This window comes from Oncorhynchus tshawytscha, linkage group LG06, assembly GCF_018296145.1.
Source record: "Oncorhynchus tshawytscha isolate Ot180627B linkage group LG06, Otsh_v2.0, whole genome shotgun sequence".
In the NCBI taxonomy this organism is placed as follows: domain Eukaryota; kingdom Metazoa; phylum Chordata; class Actinopteri; order Salmoniformes; family Salmonidae; genus Oncorhynchus; species Oncorhynchus tshawytscha.
The window spans coordinates 75,164,225-75,183,473 of record NC_056434.1 but is presented as its reverse complement, the minus strand read 5'-3'; the positions used below and the strand labels follow the sequence as shown (position 1 = coordinate 75,183,473).

The window sequence follows — 19,249 nt, the reverse complement described above, 5'->3', positions numbered from 1 at the left end:
TCAGAACATAGAGAGTGTCAGGAGAATATTTAGTCATTGTTTAGAAAAACAGACTGTTTTATTGTCAGCAATTGTCTTGTCTTCCGCTTAGCATACACTTCATATAGTATCACTGACTAGTAATGACATACTGTCATTTCTGTATGATGCACAGTACAGTACAAAGTTAATTCATCAGATTGACTAGTGTTGGTATTCACCAGAGGCCTGATAGTGTGTACCTTTGACCCTATTATGTCAGTCCAATCCTCCCAGCAAGAGCTACCTGCTTTATTCTATCAATTGATCCCGCTGCTAAAAATTCAGTTAAACTAGATCCTTAATTAGGGATTAGGAGGACAAAGACTCAGGTCAGAAAGGGAATGTGAATGCCAAGGCTGCCAGCCACCCACTCCCAACCAAGGTCTCCCTCCCGTGGGGTTCCCAGATTCTGGAATGTCTGCATAGCTCCTTACAAGCCACATATGATCTCCTAGAGATAATCGAACAGTTTCTTTCTGTTTTCCTCTCGGTGTTCCGGTGCCATTGGCTCTGGAATGTTTAACGAGCTTAATGACGGGGATTTAAAACAGTTAATCAGCTTAGTCTTTTCTTCCCTTCCTCTGGGGTTTACCATTACATGAAGACACAGAATTGTTGACCGAACAGTGGTGCATAGACAACTGAGACAGTGTGTATTGGGGAGAGAGCTGTCTGGGGATGCCAACTGTTCTGAGTGGGTGTGAGTGACTCTCACTAATATATAATAATAATATTTAGCAGACACTTTTATCCAAACGACTTAAAGTCATGCGTGCGGCTTCGGGAATCGAACCCACAATCCAACTGAGCCATAAATCATTGCACTGATACAATGACAATGACATTCATGTATCTGGTAAGCCTAGTAGAATAGGGTCCATCTAACATAATGTGTCCTAATTGTTTGGCCTATTAGGTCAAAGCACCCTTGAGATGTGCTGCATTTGTTTGGAACACGTGATTCAGAGCAAACACAGCAAAGTAAAGCATGTATGTAGGGTGACACCATGTGGCCAAAGCCATTTGTTACACCGATAAAGAAGTATAGATTGGAGTAGAACAGGGGACTCTAATAACATATTGTACGGAACACATTTGTACTGTAGTGAAGCTGTCTCTAGAGTAATGCAATGTGTCTTTCATGATCATGTGAAACGTCAATTGCTATGGAAATGCTGGGATGTGTTTTTCAATGATGTTAAAGTTAATTATGATGCAACTATGACAGTGATACGATATGGATTACAATTATCATCATGAATATTAAGGCTATACGCACTACATGTTACACACACAGACACTCAACCATGCAAATTGGCCGAGTTATTATTTATTTGGACAGCACACATTATAATCTTATTCTTATACAGACATCGTACACACTCACTAAATCACATCCTAAATCATACACACCAACCTACTCAGATATACTTCACACATAATATCTTGTCTCAATTTTCTAACATCTGTGGCATTGGCTCACAGGCAAACAGGCAAGGGAATAAAACCGATATTGCTAGAACCTATTTCTTAAATTCTAAATATCAGACATTTGATGCTCTAATTTTGACCGTCATAATACCTCTGATGGCAGTAATTTTACAAGCACTAATTATGGTCAATTTAGACTGAGAATAGTATCTAGTTATGGTAAGGGGTGAAATAAGTATAGCCAGTTATAATTGTAATGGTTTAGCAGATTCCAAAAAAATAAAGATCAGTCTTTATGCGACTAAAAGTAAAGGAATATAACATATACTGTTTACAGGAAACTCACTCTACATCCTTAGATGAAGTTGTGTGGAAAAAGGAATGTGGTGGTGACATTTTTTTCTGTCATGGACAAAGGAACTCCAAAGGTGTGATGATATTAATTAACAAAAATGTTGATCTGAATTTGCAAATAGTCAGGAATGATTCGCAAGAAAGGTGGATCTTTTTGAATATGAAAGTTGACGAAAAAGAGATTTGGCTCATTCAACTATATGGTCCAAATCAGGATGATCCATACTTTTTCGAAAACATTTGTACCAACTTATTGAACGTACAGGCAACAAATGATCAAATCATTATGTTAGGAGACTATAATACAGTGTTAAGTACCTCAATGGACCGTAAAGGTAATCACTCTACAAACAATCATCACCGTGCCCTTAAGGAAATCACAAATATTATGGACACATTAGAAATAGTTAATATTTGGAGACTAAAAACCCCCAACCTAGCGAGATATACATGGAGGAGACTTAATCAAGCTATTCATCTTGACTACTTTCTTCTCTTTCATCAAAGGTTAAAAAAAGTTTTAATAGGAGACAGAATGCGATCGGATCATCATTTAATTGGCATTCACATAACTCTTATAGATTTTCCATGAGGACGGGGATATTGGAAATTGTATCGAAGTGTATTGGAGGACAACATATTTTTAACTAAGAAAAAATAATTTATAACTGAATTTTTCCAGTATAATATAGGTTCAGCAAATCCCCTTATTGTTTGGGTTACCTTCAATTGTACCTTCAGACGTCATTCAATTCAATATTCATCAATAATAAAAAAGCAGTTTCTGTCTAAAGAGACAAGACTAACTAATAGTACAGGTAGATAGCAATAAAAATGACACTACAGAGATACAAAATATGTTAGAGGAAAAACAAAAATAACTTTAGGAACTTATTCAAGAATGATCTAATGTAATCTATTACAAAAATAAATCAAACTGGATGGAATATGGAGAAAAATGCACAAAATGCTTCCTGAATCTCCAGTACAGGAACGCTAACAAAAATAATTTGGAGAAACTCATTACTGAAGACAGAGTCATCCATGATTTTCCGAATGATATTTTAAAAGAGGAAGCTAATTATTTTAGGCAGATGTTCTCTTTTCCGTCCCATTCTATCCCACTGAATGAAGATTACGGTAAGGAATTCTTTCCAAATAATATAAAAAATAGAAAATTAACCTCTTGATTCTAGCCATCCCGGATCCGGGATCGTGAATACAGCCTCAAGCTCATTACCGTAACGCAACGTTAACTATTCATGAAAATCGCAAATTAAATGAAATAAATATGCTAGCTCTCAAGCTTAGCCTTTTGTTAACAACACTGTCATCTCAGATTTTCAAAATATGCTTTTCAACCATAGCAAAACAAGCATTTGTGTAACAGTATTGATAGCTAGCGTAGCATTTAGCGTTAGCATCAGCAGGCAACATTTTCACAAAAAACAGAAAAGCATTTAAATAAAATAATTTACCTTTGAAGAACTTCAGATGTTTTCAATGAGGAGACTCTCAGTTAGATAGCAAATGTTCAGTTTTTCCAAAAAGATTATTTGTTTAGGACAAATCGCTCTGTTTTGTACATCACATTTAGCTACGAAAAAAACCTGTATCCAGGAGTGTAATTATCCCCGCAGCTCATTAGCATAACACAACGTTAACTATTCATGAAAATCGCAAATGAAATGAAATTAATATGCTATTTCTCAAGCTTAGCCTTTTGTTAACAACACTGTCATCTCAGATTTTCAAAATATGCTTCTCAACCATAGCAAAACAAGCATTTGTGTAACAGTATTGATAGCTAGCATAGCATTTAGCGTTAGCATCAGCAGGCAACATTTTCACAAAAACCAGAAAAGCATTCAAATAAAATCATTTACCTTTGAAGAACTTCGGATGTTTTAAATGAGGAGACTCTCAGATAGCAAATGTTCAGTTTTTCCTGAAAGATTATTTGTTTAGGAGAAATCGCTCCTTTTGGTGCGTCACGTTTGGCTACCAAAAAAACCTGAAAATTCAGTCATCAAAACGCCAAACTTTTTTCCAAATTAACTCCATAATATCGACTGAAACATGGTAAACGTTGTTTAGAATCAATCCTCAAGGTGTTTTTCACATATCTCTTCGATGATATATCGTTCGTGGAAGTGTGCGTTTTATTTTATTTTTTATTTCACCTTTATTTAACCAGGTAGGCTAGTTGAGAACAAGTTCTCATTTGCAACTGCGACCTGGCCAAGATAAAGCATAGCAGTGTGAACAGACAACACAGAGTTACACAAGGAGTAAACAATTAACAAGTCAATAACACAGTAAGAAAAAAAAGGGGAGTCTATATACATTGTGTGCAAAAGGCATGAGGAGGTAGGCGAATAATTACAATTTTGCAGATTAATAACACTGGAGTGATAAATGATCAGATGGTCATGCACAGGTAGAGATATTGGTGTGCAAAAGAGCAGAAAAGTAAATAAATAAAAACAGTATGGGGATGAGGTAGGTAAAAATGGGTGGGCTATTTACCGATAGATTATGTACAGCTGCAGCGATCGGTTAATTGCGTTCTCCTCTGAATCTCATGGGCAAATGCCTCCAGTTGAAGATTACGCACCAATTTAGACAAAGGACACCGGGCGGACCCCTGGTAAATGTAGTCTCTTAATCTTCCAATGATATGCCTACAAATACGTCACAATGCTGCAGACAACTTGGGGAAACGACAGAAAGGGCAGGCTCATTCCTGGCGCACTCACAGCCATATAAGGAGACAATGGAAAACAGAGCCTCAAAAATTCTGATAATTTCCTGTTTGAAGTTTCATCTTGGTTTCGCCTGTAGCATGAGTTCTGTGGCACTCACAGATAATATCTTTGCAGTTTTGGAAACGTCAGAGTGTTTTCTTTCCAAAGCTGTCAATTATATGCATAGTCGAGCATCTTTTCGTGACAAAATATTGCGCTTAAAACAGGCACATTTTTTTATCCATAAATTAAAAGAGCACCCCCTATATCCAAGAAGTTAACAAATGTACAGAAAAATCCGTGTGAAGACCAAATTACAGAGGAAGAACTTTTTGATGCTATTAAATCCTTTCAGTCTGGAAAAACCCCAGAACTTGATGGCATACCGGTAGAGGTATGTCAAGCCTTTTTTGATATACTAAAAGCGCCATTGTCAGATTGTTTAAACTACTCCTATAGAAATGGTAGTCTGTCGGGTACTCAGCAGGAAGGTCTGATTTCTCTATGATTAAAACAAGACCCAGATGGCAAATATAAAGACCCAGTCTATCTAACACTTCAATGTTGTGATGCAAAAATACTAGCGAAATGCATAGCACTCAGAATTAAAAAGGTTTTACCAGGTATTGTTCATCCTGATTCATCCTGATCAGACAGGTTTTTTACATGGACGATCCATTGAAGATAATATACGACAACTACTAGAAATAATAGAATGTCATGAAACATCTAAGAGGCCAGGCCTTGTATTTATAGCGGATTTTGAAAAGGCATTTGATAAAGTAAGACTGGATTTTATTTATAAATGCCTGGATTTTTTCAATTTCAGTAATTCTCTTATAAAATGGCTAAAAATAATGTATAGCAACCCCAGGTGTAAACCGGTAAATAACGGCTACTTCTCAGAGAGTTTTGAATTGTCAAGAGGAGTTAAACAAGGGTGTCCACTGTCACCATATCTATTCGTTATGGCCATCAAAATGCTAGCCATTAAAATCAGATCCAATAACCACATTAGAGAAAAGCTCACTCAAAATAAAACATAATAAAAAGTATGTTTGAATGACACCTGAGGATCAGTGTTTTTACAGCTAATGCCGGTTTGCCTGAGGCTGATGCCATGCAGGTGTTTGTGCACATACATATACACACACTCTCATTCAAATAAATGCATACAAGAACACACACATACATGTAAAAGTGCCAGACATGCACACAAACATATACAGTTGGCATTGTCCTTGATGTCCTTTTTTATGTCCTTTTTTATAGATTTTTTGTTTGCTGTTTTCTTCTATCTTTTTCTTTTTTCTATTTACTTCATTCTCTTGATTGTTGGTGCATTGGGGGATTCTTGGGGGTGAATAATGAAATTAATTGTATTTAAATATATATATATATATATATATATATATATATATATATATATATATATATATATATATATATATTCTTATATTCTATATATATATATATATATATATATATATATATATATATATATATATATATATATATATATATATATATATATATATATATATATATATATATATATATATATATATATATATATATATATATATATATATATATATATATATATATATATATATATATATATATATATATATATATATATATATATATATATATATATATATATATATATATATATATATATATATATATATATATATATATATATATATATATATATATATATATATATATATATATATATATATATATATATATATATATATATATATATATATATATATATATATATATATATATATATATATATATATATATATATATATATATATATATATATATATATATATATATATATATATATATATATATATATATATATATATATATATATATATATATATATATATATATATATATATATATATATATATATATATTCTTAGGGGTTTGGGAGGGTCTTGAATGGTTGAGGGACAGCTAATTGGGAACTGTGGGGGGGGATCTTGGAGTGTTAGGGTTCATGTTTTTTGGCCAGGTGGGAGATCTGTCAACGTGCCCTTGAGCAGGGCATTGTCCCTGGATGCTTCTGTGTGTCGCTCTGAATGGGAGTCTATTGGATGACTGGTATGGTGTAGTTGTTGAGAGGCTTCACTGCAAGTATATTGTATGTTTTGGATATTCAATTTAAAATAATAAATAAAAAAAGTTAAGGACCCTGGGACTAAACACCTCCCTCTGCAACTGGATCCTGGACTTCCTGACGGGTCGCACCCAGGTGGTAAGGGTAGGCAACAACACATCCACCACGCTGATCCTCAACACTGGGGCCCCTCAGGGGTACGTGCTTAGTTCCTTCCTGTACTCCCTGTTCACCCATGACTGCGTGGCCAAGCACGACTCCAACACCGTCATTAAGTTTGCTGATGACACAACAGAGGTAGAGGCCTGATCACTGACAACGATGAGACAGCCTATAAGGAGGAGGTCAGAGACTGCCAGGACAACAACCTCTCCCTCAATGTGAGCAAGACAAAGGAGCTGATTGTGGACTATAGGAAAAGGAGGACTGAACAGGGCCCATTAACATCGACGGTGCTGAAGTGGAGCAAGTCAAGAGTTTCAAGTTTGTTGGTATCCACATCACCAACTAACTATCATGGTCCAAACTAAAGGACGACCGATTAATCAGAATGGCCGATTTAATTAGGGCCGATTTAAAGTTTTCATAACAATCGGAAATAGGTATTTTTGGACACCGATTTGGCCGATATTTTTTTTTTACACCTTTATTTAATCTTTATTTAACTAGGCAAGTCAGTTAAGAACACATTCTTATTTTCAATGGCGGCCTAGGAACGGTGGGTTAACTGCCTTGTTCAGGGGCAGAACAACAGATTTTTACCTTGTCAGCTCAGGGGATTCAATCTTGCAACCTTACAGTTAACTAGTCCAACGCTCTAACCACCTGATGACATTGCACTCCTTGAGGAGACTGCCTGTTACGCTAATGCAGTAAGCCAAGGTACTTTGCTAGCTAGCATTAAACTTATCTTATAAAATTAATCAATCAATCATAATCACTAGTTAACTACACATGGTTGATGATATTACTAGTTCATCTAGCGTGTCCTGCATTGCATTTAATCGATGCAGTGTGTATCGTTGCTCCAATGTGTACCTAACCATAAACATCAAGGCCTTTCTTAAAATCAATACACAGAAGTATATATTTTTAAACCTGCATATTTAGCTAAAAGAAATCTAGGTTAGCAGGCAATATTAACCAGGTGAAATTGTGTCACTTCTCTTGCGTTCATTGCACGCAGAGTCAGTGTATATGCAACGGTTTGGGTCCGCCTAATTTGCCAGAATTTTACGTAATTATGAGATGACATTGAAGGTTGTGCAATGTAACAGGAATATTTAGACTTATGGATGCCACCCGTTAGATAAAATACGGAACGGTTCTGTATTTCACTGAAAGAATAAACGTCTTGTTTTCGAGATGATAGTTTCCGGATTCGGTCATATTAATGACCTACGGCTCGTATTTCTGTGTGTTATTATGTTATAACTAAGTCTATGATTTGATAGAGCAGTCTGACTGAGTGATGGTAGGTACCAGCAGGCTCGTAAGCATTCATTCAAACAGCACTTTCGCGCATTTGCCAGCAGCTGTTTATGACTTCAAGCCTATCAACTCCCGAGATTAGGCTGGTGTAACCAATGTGAAATGACTAGCTAGTTAGTGGGGTGTGCGCTAATAGCGTTTCAAACGTCACTTGCTCTGAGACTTGTAGTGGTTGTTCCCCATGGGTAATGTAGTGGTTGCTCTGCATGGGTAATGCTGCTTCGAGGGTGGCTGTTGTCGTTGTGTTCCTGGTTCGAGCCCAGGTAGCAGCGAGGAGAGGGACGGAAGCTATACTGTTACACTGGCAATACTAAAGTGCCTATAAGAACATCCAATAGTCAAAGGTTAATGAAATACAAATGGTGTAGAGAGAAATAGTCCTATAATTCCTATAATAACTACAACCTAAAACTTCTTACCTGGGAATATTGAAGACTCATGTTAAAAGGAACCACCAGCTTTCATATGTTCTCATGTTATGAGCAAGGAACTGAAACGTTAGCTTTCTTACATGGCACATATTGCACTTTTACTTTCTTCTCCAACACTTTGTTTTTGCATTATTTAAACCAAATTGAACATGTTTCATTATTTATTTGAGGCTAAATTGATTTTATTGATTTTATTGATCTATTATATTCAGTTTAAATAAGTGTTCATTCAGTATTGTTGCAATTGTCATTATTACAAATCAATTTTAAAAATCAGATTTAATCTGTATTGGCTTTTTTTGGTCCTCCAATAATCGGTATCGGTAATCGTGTTGAAAAATCATAATCGGTCGACCTCTAGTCCAAACACACCACGACAGTTCTGAAGAGGGCACGACAACACCTTTTCCCCTTCAGAAGGCTGAAAAGATTTGTCATGTGCCCAAAGATCCTCAAAAAGTTTTACAGCTACAGCTGACTGGTTGCATCACTGCCTGGAATGGCAACTGCTTGGCATCTGACCGTAAGGCGCTACAGAGGGTAGTGCGTACGGTCCAGTACATCACTGGGGCCAAGCTTCCTGACATCCAGGACCTATATACTAGGCGCTGTCGGAGGAAGGCCCAAAAAATGGTCAAAGACTCCAGTCACCCAAGTCATAGACTGTTATCTCTGCTACCGCACGGCAAGCGGTACCAGAGCGCCAAGTCTAAGACCAAAAGGCTCCTTAACAGCTTCTACCCCCATAACCATAAGACTGCTGAACAATTAATCAAATGGACACCCGGACTATTTACCTTGACACCCAAACTCTATTTCATGAACTGCATTGTTGGTTCTGGGCATGTAAGTAAGCATTTCACTGTAAGGTCTACCTGTTGTATTCAATGCATTTGACAAATCAAATTTGATTTGATTTGTATGTGTGCCATTCAGAGGCTGAAAGAGTGTGCAACTCAATAGTAGGAAGGTGTTCCTAATGTTTTGTACACTCAGTGTAGACAGACAAGTCTCTTAAGAGGCAACAGCCAGCCATGATGATCTGTCATCTGGTGTAGGATTAACCTGACAAACGTCTTATGATCCTGTGTTGTAAAAGAGCTTCATAACACAGAACCCAGACAAAACAAATCACAGTCATCCTAGTTAAGCTGTGTTGCAATACCTCTGTGACTCCGCTTGATGGCAGTGTTACGTTAAATATGACATAAGTGTGTGTGTGTGGTAAGAGAAATACATCACTTGGTTTCCATGTTTTTCACTTGATGATTTCCTATAGCCTGCTGTTGAGTAGTAGACAACCAGCTTCATATTTAGAAGTACTCCTGCCCTCATATTAGAGGTTTTAATGCATTATAATTGCATTTTTATTCATCTCTGTTTTGGATATAAATGGCATGATATTTTGTTTAACTTGAGCGATACGTTCACATTCCCATTCTTCCGCCTGCTTGCGTGTGTACAAGCATCCTGCAGATGAAAGTTGACGCTTGTCTGTTTTGTGGATATCGGCAAAGATATGTCCTAAATGGGCTATAATGATATGGCAACAGCTAATATTTATTTGGCTTGATTTGGTTGCTATAGAAACCATCACTATCATCACAATGGAAACAAGAATGTAAGTGCATGCATATGCATGAAGTGTAACGCTTGAGTCCAACAAAATGAAATATAACAGTCTGGATAAAGTTCGAAATGACACGGTTTCATATGTACAACATCTAAAGACCTGCCTCACTATATTGGGAGCTTTGCTGTTTCTAAAATGCCGTATTTGGGTGTTTCTGTAGCCGTTGTTCATGTTTTCTGCTTTCCCTAATACTGCCCAATGAGCCCGAGGAGGTCTATCGCGGGTGGGGTAAGTTTCTCAAAACCAAGTGAAATCAAAAAGTGTAATGACACTTCTGTAGCCTCCATTTAAATAAAAACGTGTGATTTGGTTATAAATAGCCAGAGGAAGACATATTGTAGAGTGGCTGTCTATATTCATTCTTATGTACCTGAAATGGCTATTTCCCCCGAAATGCTGTAACTGATAGACATTGGAATAAACAATGTGAAGCCACTCTCTCTTCTATTCTTTTCACTTACTCTCTCCTTGGCCTGTTCATTCCTTATTCCTGCAGATACCTAGTATTTGCTGTGTTTTTATTTTAACTCGGCTTCTCTCATGTGAGACATATCCTCTCAGTAGCAGAGCAAGCTCCTGACGGCGCTCTGTCTCTAATCCTCGCCTCCTCTCTGACTTCAAAGCTGCAGAGCTGCTGCTTCTTGATTTATTTATTTGGATCTAATGTTAGGCTTTGTAGCGCTGGGTGGTGACAGCCTAATTCATTAGCAGATAAATGAGCTAGGTGCTTAAGCCTTTCTCTCTGCAGTACACTGCTGTTTATAGTACACACACTCAGCAAGCAGACTGTTGTCGTATTAGTTAGCTAATATCTAGGCTGCTTTGTTTGCCGTGCAGAAATTGCCAACATGTCCCTACATTGTCTTGTCTGATCATTCATTGATTTTTTAATTCTCTCTCTTGCCTTCTGTCTTCCCTCTTAGTATATGACATACGCCTGCATGCATTTATAGCTGCTATACTGAACCAATGTGTCGTCAGCCAGAACAAACACATTTGATAGTGGTTACTACTGTTTTTTGAAAGTAGCTATTTACAATGATGAAGGTGATCTGTGTCAGCCCTAAGATTAGTGGGCTCAATGTAGTCATCATATTTTCCTGTTGGTTGCTGACCACAGTGGTAACTATTAGTAACTCCCTTAGTCTGTTTTAAATGTGATAGTCGAAGGTCTCCATTTAATCTCCATTTAGACTCATTTTCTTCCACAACATAACGTTCTAAAACTGGCTAGTTTTGCCTCCTAGCGTCTTTCCTTATGGAGTCTGCTTGATGTAAACCAGGCTTACTTTTACTTTGCCACTTTTGAGTTTGTTGAATTGATTATGAAGTTTATAAAAGCAGTCATGTGTGGGCAGTCAGGCAAGGCAAAGGCAGGCACCTGGTTGAAGGAGGCATAATGAAGGCAGAGGTTTATGAAAAGAGTGGAGGACGAATCTGTCACTCACTTATCCCCATAGCTCTGTTCACATCAAATGGAGATGACAGGAGGATGAAAATGGAGTGAAGAGGGAGAGATGTATGTAGTGTAATTATGAAAGGCCTAATTCCCTCATGCCAAGTACAAAGAGACACCATATCAGAACACACACACACCAAATACTCGCTCCACTTTAGCACTGCCCTTAAATACAAAACCCTGCAAACAGTGTCGTTTCAAGTCATTTATTATAGTCAGCTAGATGTACAACAGCTTCTTGTCTTGTCATTTAGCATAAATCTGACCGCCGCCGCTCTCAAGCCGTATTCACACACTGGCGTCAGAATCCGCTTCTGCTTCCGCAAATGAAAGCGTGCATATAATGTCCCCCGTTTTTCCCATTTTAAATCTGGATGAATTTAAACCAATCTACACCGACCACTGTCCTTCCAACACATTCTGGTGGGTTTGGGTTGGCTGAACTAAGAGGCACATGTCACCAGAAGCAGAGAAAGAGCAGTGATCTATTTCCCACCACTTCTGCTGCCCATATAACCAAAGCAGAAATAAAACGTTCGCTGACTCTATGGTGGTCAATGCGGATTCCGCTTTTTGGAAAGTTTCTGAATGTGAGGTCACTGTAGGCAGTCAGAGGGCAAATGATCCTGGCACCGGATTATTTCCTCACTGGAATAGCTGGTTCTAATGGAAAATGTGAAAATTCTGCTTGTGTTCCCAACAGTACAAACTCCAGCCTGTGAGCTCATAATTTTTGTGGACAGACACATGTAACATAAATGGTATCGTAGCGTCTGTCAACAGACTGCGCGATATGACAATGAATAAGAAATGTTGTTATGTTTTGCTGGTTTTTAGTCTCTGATTATCTGGACAAGTCACGATTTTGAAGGTCTTTCAAATGTAGCTGTTATAAAAAAAAAAGATTTTTTTTAAATGTACAGGGAAACGTTTGCCTATCACCTTTAACCATCCCAACCCTGAATGTCCCAACCTAAAGCAGCACAACTGACCTTAGATCAGTGCTATGGGGCCATCTCTCCTTAAATCTCTCTTTTGTGCCCAAGTCAGTATCATTCTAGTGTCCTTGGAAGGGAAGTTCTGCTCTCATCAATCTCTCTAACACTTTCCGTGCTCATAGTGACCCTCTAATTGTCCCTGTAAAAGTCAATAAGCCCTTTGCAGCAACGGACGCCTAGATTACACCACATTACATCTTTTATAGAACCACAGAGAATGGTCATATGCAGTTGGCTAGAGCCTGAGAATTGGGTTTTGGGGAAATGCATTAGTTCAAGAGCAGTAAATGAGTCGAATAATTGGATTACAAAGAAGTGCTATCATTGTAGAGGTAGAAGGCATATTTTATATTTAAAGGACAAGCTTAGTGCTTTCAACTCAGAACTTCAGTGTAGAATAAGGTCAACATAATGTCATTGTGGAGGCACACTCACACATAGCTTAGTAAAACTTGATTTGGAGATACTGTATGGGTCTTTTATCAAAGAAACAGTTTTGAGATCTTCAGTATCTCACATTGCAGTAAGCCCCACTGTGTTACATTTAGTCTGGGACTGACCTTCAATTAGAGTGAAGATCTACTGAAGGAGCAGCAGTTGATCTGCAGGCAGCTCTGAAGCCTTCATTGAGAGTTATGGGAAACAGAATGGACATGTAATGAAAATGCCATGATAATTCTAATCTCAGGCAGAGGGGCTGGTGACTACGTCTGAGAATCTGCGACAGATATTGATTTGATCAGACTAATTTCTTAAGCCTCTCTAGGATATATTAGAAGTTTGGATTTTTATATTTGTACCCATAATTCCTTATACAGTAGAACAATCATTTTTTATATGTTCTAGTTTCATTTTGTATTGATTACGTTTCTGGGTTAGGCAGACTGAAGTTCTGTAGGGCTTGGGTTGTGGGGGCAAAGCTACATCATATATTAATCACACTAGTGGGTCATATGAGGTAATCTGTGTGGGTTTTGAGCCTCAGCTAACCTCAGATTCATATCTGAACAGAGAGTTGTGTTTGTTTGAAGTTTCAATTCAATATGGGGTTGAATGGGCCAAGGCTTTTCCTTTGGTTTATTATTCTTCATTGATCTCCCCACCGGGTGCAGATTGAGAGGGTAGTAGGGAGAAGATGGGGAATGTGAGGTTAACTGACTGAGGGACACAGAATGTTGCAGGAATTTCCATAGCATGTTACAGTACCTGTGCACAACCACAGCAAAATGCATTCTGAATTGATGTAATCATAATGTGAATAATATGTAACCTCAATCGATTAAATATTTGAACATCGTGTAAGCTCAATGAATGAATTATCTTTATATGAAAGATGTATGACGAGAGAGAGGGATAATCATGCTAATCCTGTAAATCAGTTGCCCATTAGTCTCCATCTACTGAACAGGAGGTGTAGCACCACTGAGGGGACCACCACTGGCGCTAGCTTAATTTCAACATGGGGACCTGCTGTGGTACTGTGGTTCTGTTGGACCCCCCAGTCCTCTCTGTTTGGCTGGCGGTTCTAACGTCAGAGCCCCAGGGCAGTCAGCTGGAGTGGGATTTGTGTGAAATATGACCCCAGATTCCCAGTTCATTCAACCAGGCTTTTTCTCCTCCTCCTTGGGGGAGATTATGTGGCCCGCTCAGCATCTAAGCTGCAGCCTACCGGTGTGAAATGCCATTTCCTCTCGAGCAACGTGCCGTGACTAAGGCCTGCTCTGCATGAGGAACCTCTAGAGGAGAGAGGGATAGAGTGGGGGAGGGGGAGGAGATGAGGAAAATGGAAGAGAGTGAGGAGACGAGAGGAAGAGGACAGAGAAAGGGAAAAAGAGAGAGTGGGAGAAGTAAAGAGGGTGATAATAGAAGTAGTAAAAAAGCAGAGGAGGGAGCAGAGGAGAGCAGGCGTGTGGGAGAAAGACTGAGTACAGTTCAGTTGGGTGCACTGGCAGATATAAGTATGGAACAGAAGATATTGGATGTTATTTTTCTGTTTTCTACAATGGTTCCCTGCTTCAATGCCAGTTTTTGATTTAGATAACCATTCTCTAACCTTTAATAACACACCATCCATTAAATACCACCAACCACCATCATGTTATGGGTACTTCTTCAAGTAGAGGCCTCGCTATGTATTTTCATTTTCTGCTGAAGCACAAAATGGCCTGGGAATTGATGCTTTGGAAAGCAATACTTCATACAAGTACTTCATACTTTGAAGTAGTAAGTTGTACTCTTGCCTTTTTTGCTTTTGGGTACGTTATGCTTTGAATTCAACAACAAGCAAAGTGCAGACTATTTTAGCTTTAATAATAAGACATACTTACCGATTTTACATTATTATACTCATTCAAGAGTGATGTTTCTTTTGAGAAATTCATTTCTGCAAATCTTTTGTTGTCTCCGACTCTGCTTTTTGTTGTTTTGAATAACAACCTGTGTTTGTCCCTGAGAGTCTGATTCAAAAGGAGAACTGTTAGCATAAAAATGTACTCACTACTTTTGCACCGGCAGACAAAAACAGTGAACTAATCATGCCTTTACAGATGGGAGCATTATGAGATGTTTTTTGAAATACCCCGACATTCTGTACAATCTTTTTTTGAGGATCTCTTGTGAACTGACAAAACAAAACAGTTGACTTACTAGCTTGACTATTGTCATAATATAAATTGAATCAAAATAACATAACATTAATTGAACCAACTTTTGTCTCTCCCACCATGCAGGACATTCTGAACAACCTGGACCCCCTGGAGCCAGCTGACCTGGAGGATGACGACCTCATGCTGGACGTGGACCTCCCTGAGGACGGCTCTCAACGAACACAGACAGCAGTGGCTCCAGGTACAGTCATCGCTTCCTTCATCTTTCCCCAGGCTTGGTGCTCATTAACACTAGTGATTGGTTCAGTAGAGCCCTAATCATTACAATGAAAGCCTAATCACTGTGACCAGACCCTCTCACCTTTTGAGTGTAGCTTTTGATTCCATTCTGTAAATGTAATCATGGAACACCTATGGAAATTACAATTTAATCTCTAATCATGACACGTTCCTCTGGTCCTATTTCAACTGCTGATTAAGTAACGAGATAGTTTTGGTGAATAGGTCTCTATTCTCAGAGACAGCAGGATTGTATTTGTGTGTGTAGGTGTGCAGTGGGGGTGCGTGGGCACCTATGTGTGTGTCTGCGTGAGAGAAAGATTCTGGCATTTTGTTACATTATACAAGCCATCACAAACTCCCTACGTCAGTGCTCATTGGTCATTGATCATGAATCTTAGGTTATGAAGTCTCTCCACTGTATTGTGAATGCCATACTGACAGTGTCATTCATTGCGAATGCAGTTCTTTCCACTGCTCTGAAAACACTCGGCCCAGTGTGAGACTGCTGACCAGTCCTGCCAAAGGATTGCTAACAAGGGTCCCTTTATGACCATAAAACTCACAGACAACCCAAAGTGCATCTCGTTCTGTCTCTATACACTCAAACACACACAGAGCCTGGTTTTTCAGTTCACAGAGCACTACATTGAGTGTGTTGTGTGTGTGACAGGAATGTTCACTCTGAAGGATTGTGAATCCAACCGGCATCCTGGAAAGAGATCATATTTATTTATAGCTCTGTATGTCGTAGCGAGGGGTCGTAGTTAAGGGACAGGGGAGCGGACAGAGGGTCCAGCCAAGCTCAGCCCTCTGTGGCAGGCCTAAAGAGAGGGGAGGAAAGGAGGGATCTTCAATGTAGCATAGCCTTAGGCCCATCCTCCCTCTCCTCCCCTTCCTCCCTCCTTCCCATGGGCACAGGTTCTGCCAGCCAAGCAGGAAGGGGAAAGGGAGAAGGGAAAAGGAGGCCCTGCTATTTTCTCCTGCAGGCAGGCTCCAGCTCCAATGACAGGAGAGATCCTGGTGGCCTCTCCCCACCCTGCCCAAGCCGGTGACTCCCAGCCTGGCCACAGACACAGCCACCCCAGCCTCTCCCTCTCTGGCCACTTGGGGAGTTTCTCCGAAAACAGACAGCAGGGTGGAAGAGTTTCTCCAGCCCTTTAAAAAGCTGACTAGGACTTTAGCCCACTCTTTTCCCTCTTCATTTTACCACTTTGGATTTGTAATGTTTGGATTTGAGTTTTGTTGAGAAGAAGTTGACGGATGTAGCAGAGCATGTTGGAATGTAGCAGGTCACGTGTGGAATTACTGGGCTAACTATTTAGACAGGCTCGTCTTCAGTTGCGGTATGTGGAGAGGCTGCATAAGTTATTTGTTTCGTCCTCAGCTGAAGAACTCTCATGCTACAACAGTAAGATTGAGTTATTTGAAGGCTGGCAGTTTGAGTTATTTGAAGACTGGCACACAATTTTATTTTGTCTCAGTTCATTAATGGCTTGTTTGATTAGAGTGTCGCCAAATATTTATGATCCTTGGTTGCTCTGTTTGGAAGATAAATTGTTTGTCTGTCTGTGTCTGTAATCTACAGTGGGGGGAAAAAAGTAGTTAGTCAGCCACCAATTGTGAAAGTTCTCCCACTTAAAAAGATGAGAGAGGCCTGTAAAATGAGAAAAAAATTCCAGAAAATCACATTGTAGGATTTTTAATGAATTTATTTGCAAATTATGGTGGAAAATAAGTATTTGGTCAATAACAAAAGTTTATCTCAATACTTTGTTATATACCCTTTGTTGGCAATGACAGAGGTCAAACGTTTTCTGTAAGTCTTCACAAGGTTTTCACACACTGTTGCTGGTATTTTGGCCCATTCCTCCATGCAGATCTCCTCTAGAGCAGTGATGTTTTGGGACTGTTGCTGGGCAACACGGACTTTCAACTCCCTCCAAAGATTTTCTATGGGGTTGAGATCTGGAGACTGGCTAGGCCACTCCAGGACCTTGAAATGCTTCTTACGAAGCCACTCCTTCGTTGCCCGGGTGGTGTGTTTGGGATCATTGTCATGCTGAAAGACCCAGCCATGTTTCATCTTCAATGCCCTTGCTGATGGAAGGAGGTTTTCACTCAAAATCTCACGATACATGGCCCCTGTTCATTCTTTCCTTTACACGGATCAGTCGTCCTGGTCCCTTTGCAGAAAAACAGCCCCAAAGCATGATGTTTCCACCCCCATGCTTCACAGTAGGTATGGTGTTCTTTGGATGCAACTCAGCATTCTTTGTCCTCCAAACACGACGAGTTGAGTTTTTACCAAAAAGTTCTATTTTGGTGTCATATGGTCAGATGAAATTCTCCCAATCTTCTTCTGAATCATCCAAATGCTCTCTAGCAAACTTCAGACGGGCCTGGACATGTACTGGCTTAAGCAGGGGGACACGTCTGGCACTGCAGGATTTGAGTCCCTGGCGGCGTAGTGTGTTACTGATGGTAGGCTTTGTTACTTTGGTCCCAGCTCTCTGCAGGTCATTCACTAGGTCCCACCGTGTGGTTCTGGGATTTTTGCTTACCGTTCTTGTGATCATTTTAACCCCACGGGGTGAGATCTTGCATGGAGCCCCAGATTGAGGGAGATTATCAGTGGTCTTGTATGTCTTCCATTTCCTAATAATTGCTCCCACAGTTGATTTCTTCAAACCAAGCTGCTTACCTATTGCAGATTCAGTCTTCCCAGCCTGGTGCAGGTCTACAATTTTGTTTCTGGTGTCCTTTGACAGCTCTTTGGTCTTGGCCATAGTGGAGTTTGGAGTGTGACTGTTTGAGGTTGTGGACAGGTGTCTTTTATACTGATAACAAGTTCAAACAGGTGCCATTAATACAGGTAACGAGTGGAGGATAGAGGAGCCTCTTAAAGAAGAAGTTACAGGTCTGTGAGAGCCAGAAATCTTGCTTGTTTGTAGGTGACCAAATACTTATTTTCCACCATAATTTGCAAATACATTCATTAAAAATCCTACAATGTGATTTTCTGGATTTTTTTTCTCATTTTGTCTGTCATAGTTGAAGTGTACCTATGATGAAAATGACAGGCCTCTCTCATCTTTTTAAGTGGGAGAACTTGCCCAATTGGTGGCTGACTAAATACTTTTTTTCCCCACTGTAAGTGTTTTGTGGGTGTGTATAAGATTGTTAATTTTCTCTGTTGATGTTAACCCCCGAGAGTCCTACTGTCTGACTGTTGGCCTTAGCTTAAAGCCTTCTTCTTGGGTTTGATGTCTTATTCAGTACAAATCAGTGAATGTGTTATGAGATGTGTGTGTGTGTGTGTGTGTGTGTGTGTGTGTGTGTGTGTGTGTGTGTGTGTGTGAGAACAAATAAAAGTCCCCTAAGTTAACCTTGTCCCATGAGGCAATGTTTGTGTATGCTTGGCACAGTGTATACAGGACTCTGCTTACCAGAATGGAATGGTATTGAACACATCAAACAAACGGAAGCCACGTTTGACTCCATTCTAGGGCTGACCCCACTTAGTCGACTGGTCGATTGTTTGGTCGATAGGCTGTTGGTCGACCGAGATTTCTTTAGTTGAGCAGTAGCAAAAAAAACACACAAAAAAATCATGATGTACAAGACACCTGTCTATTGTGGAGGCCATGGGAACG

General features: G+C 39.2%; 1 protein-coding gene across 5 annotated transcripts in view; it reads left to right on the top strand.

The window, feature by feature from the left end:
- The window catches only part of ccser2a (coiled-coil serine-rich protein 2a), a 77,809-nt gene that overhangs the window by 38,890 nt on the left and 19,670 nt on the right, over nt 1-19,249 (top strand). For all 5 annotated transcript variants that reach the window (XM_042323613.1, XM_042323614.1, XM_042323615.1 and 2 more), the window contains one exon: nt 15,438-15,555. In XM_042323613.1, the coding sequence (XP_042179547.1) occupies nt 15,438-15,555 (118 nt within the window). The remainder of the gene's footprint in view (nt 1-15,437; nt 15,556-19,249) is intronic.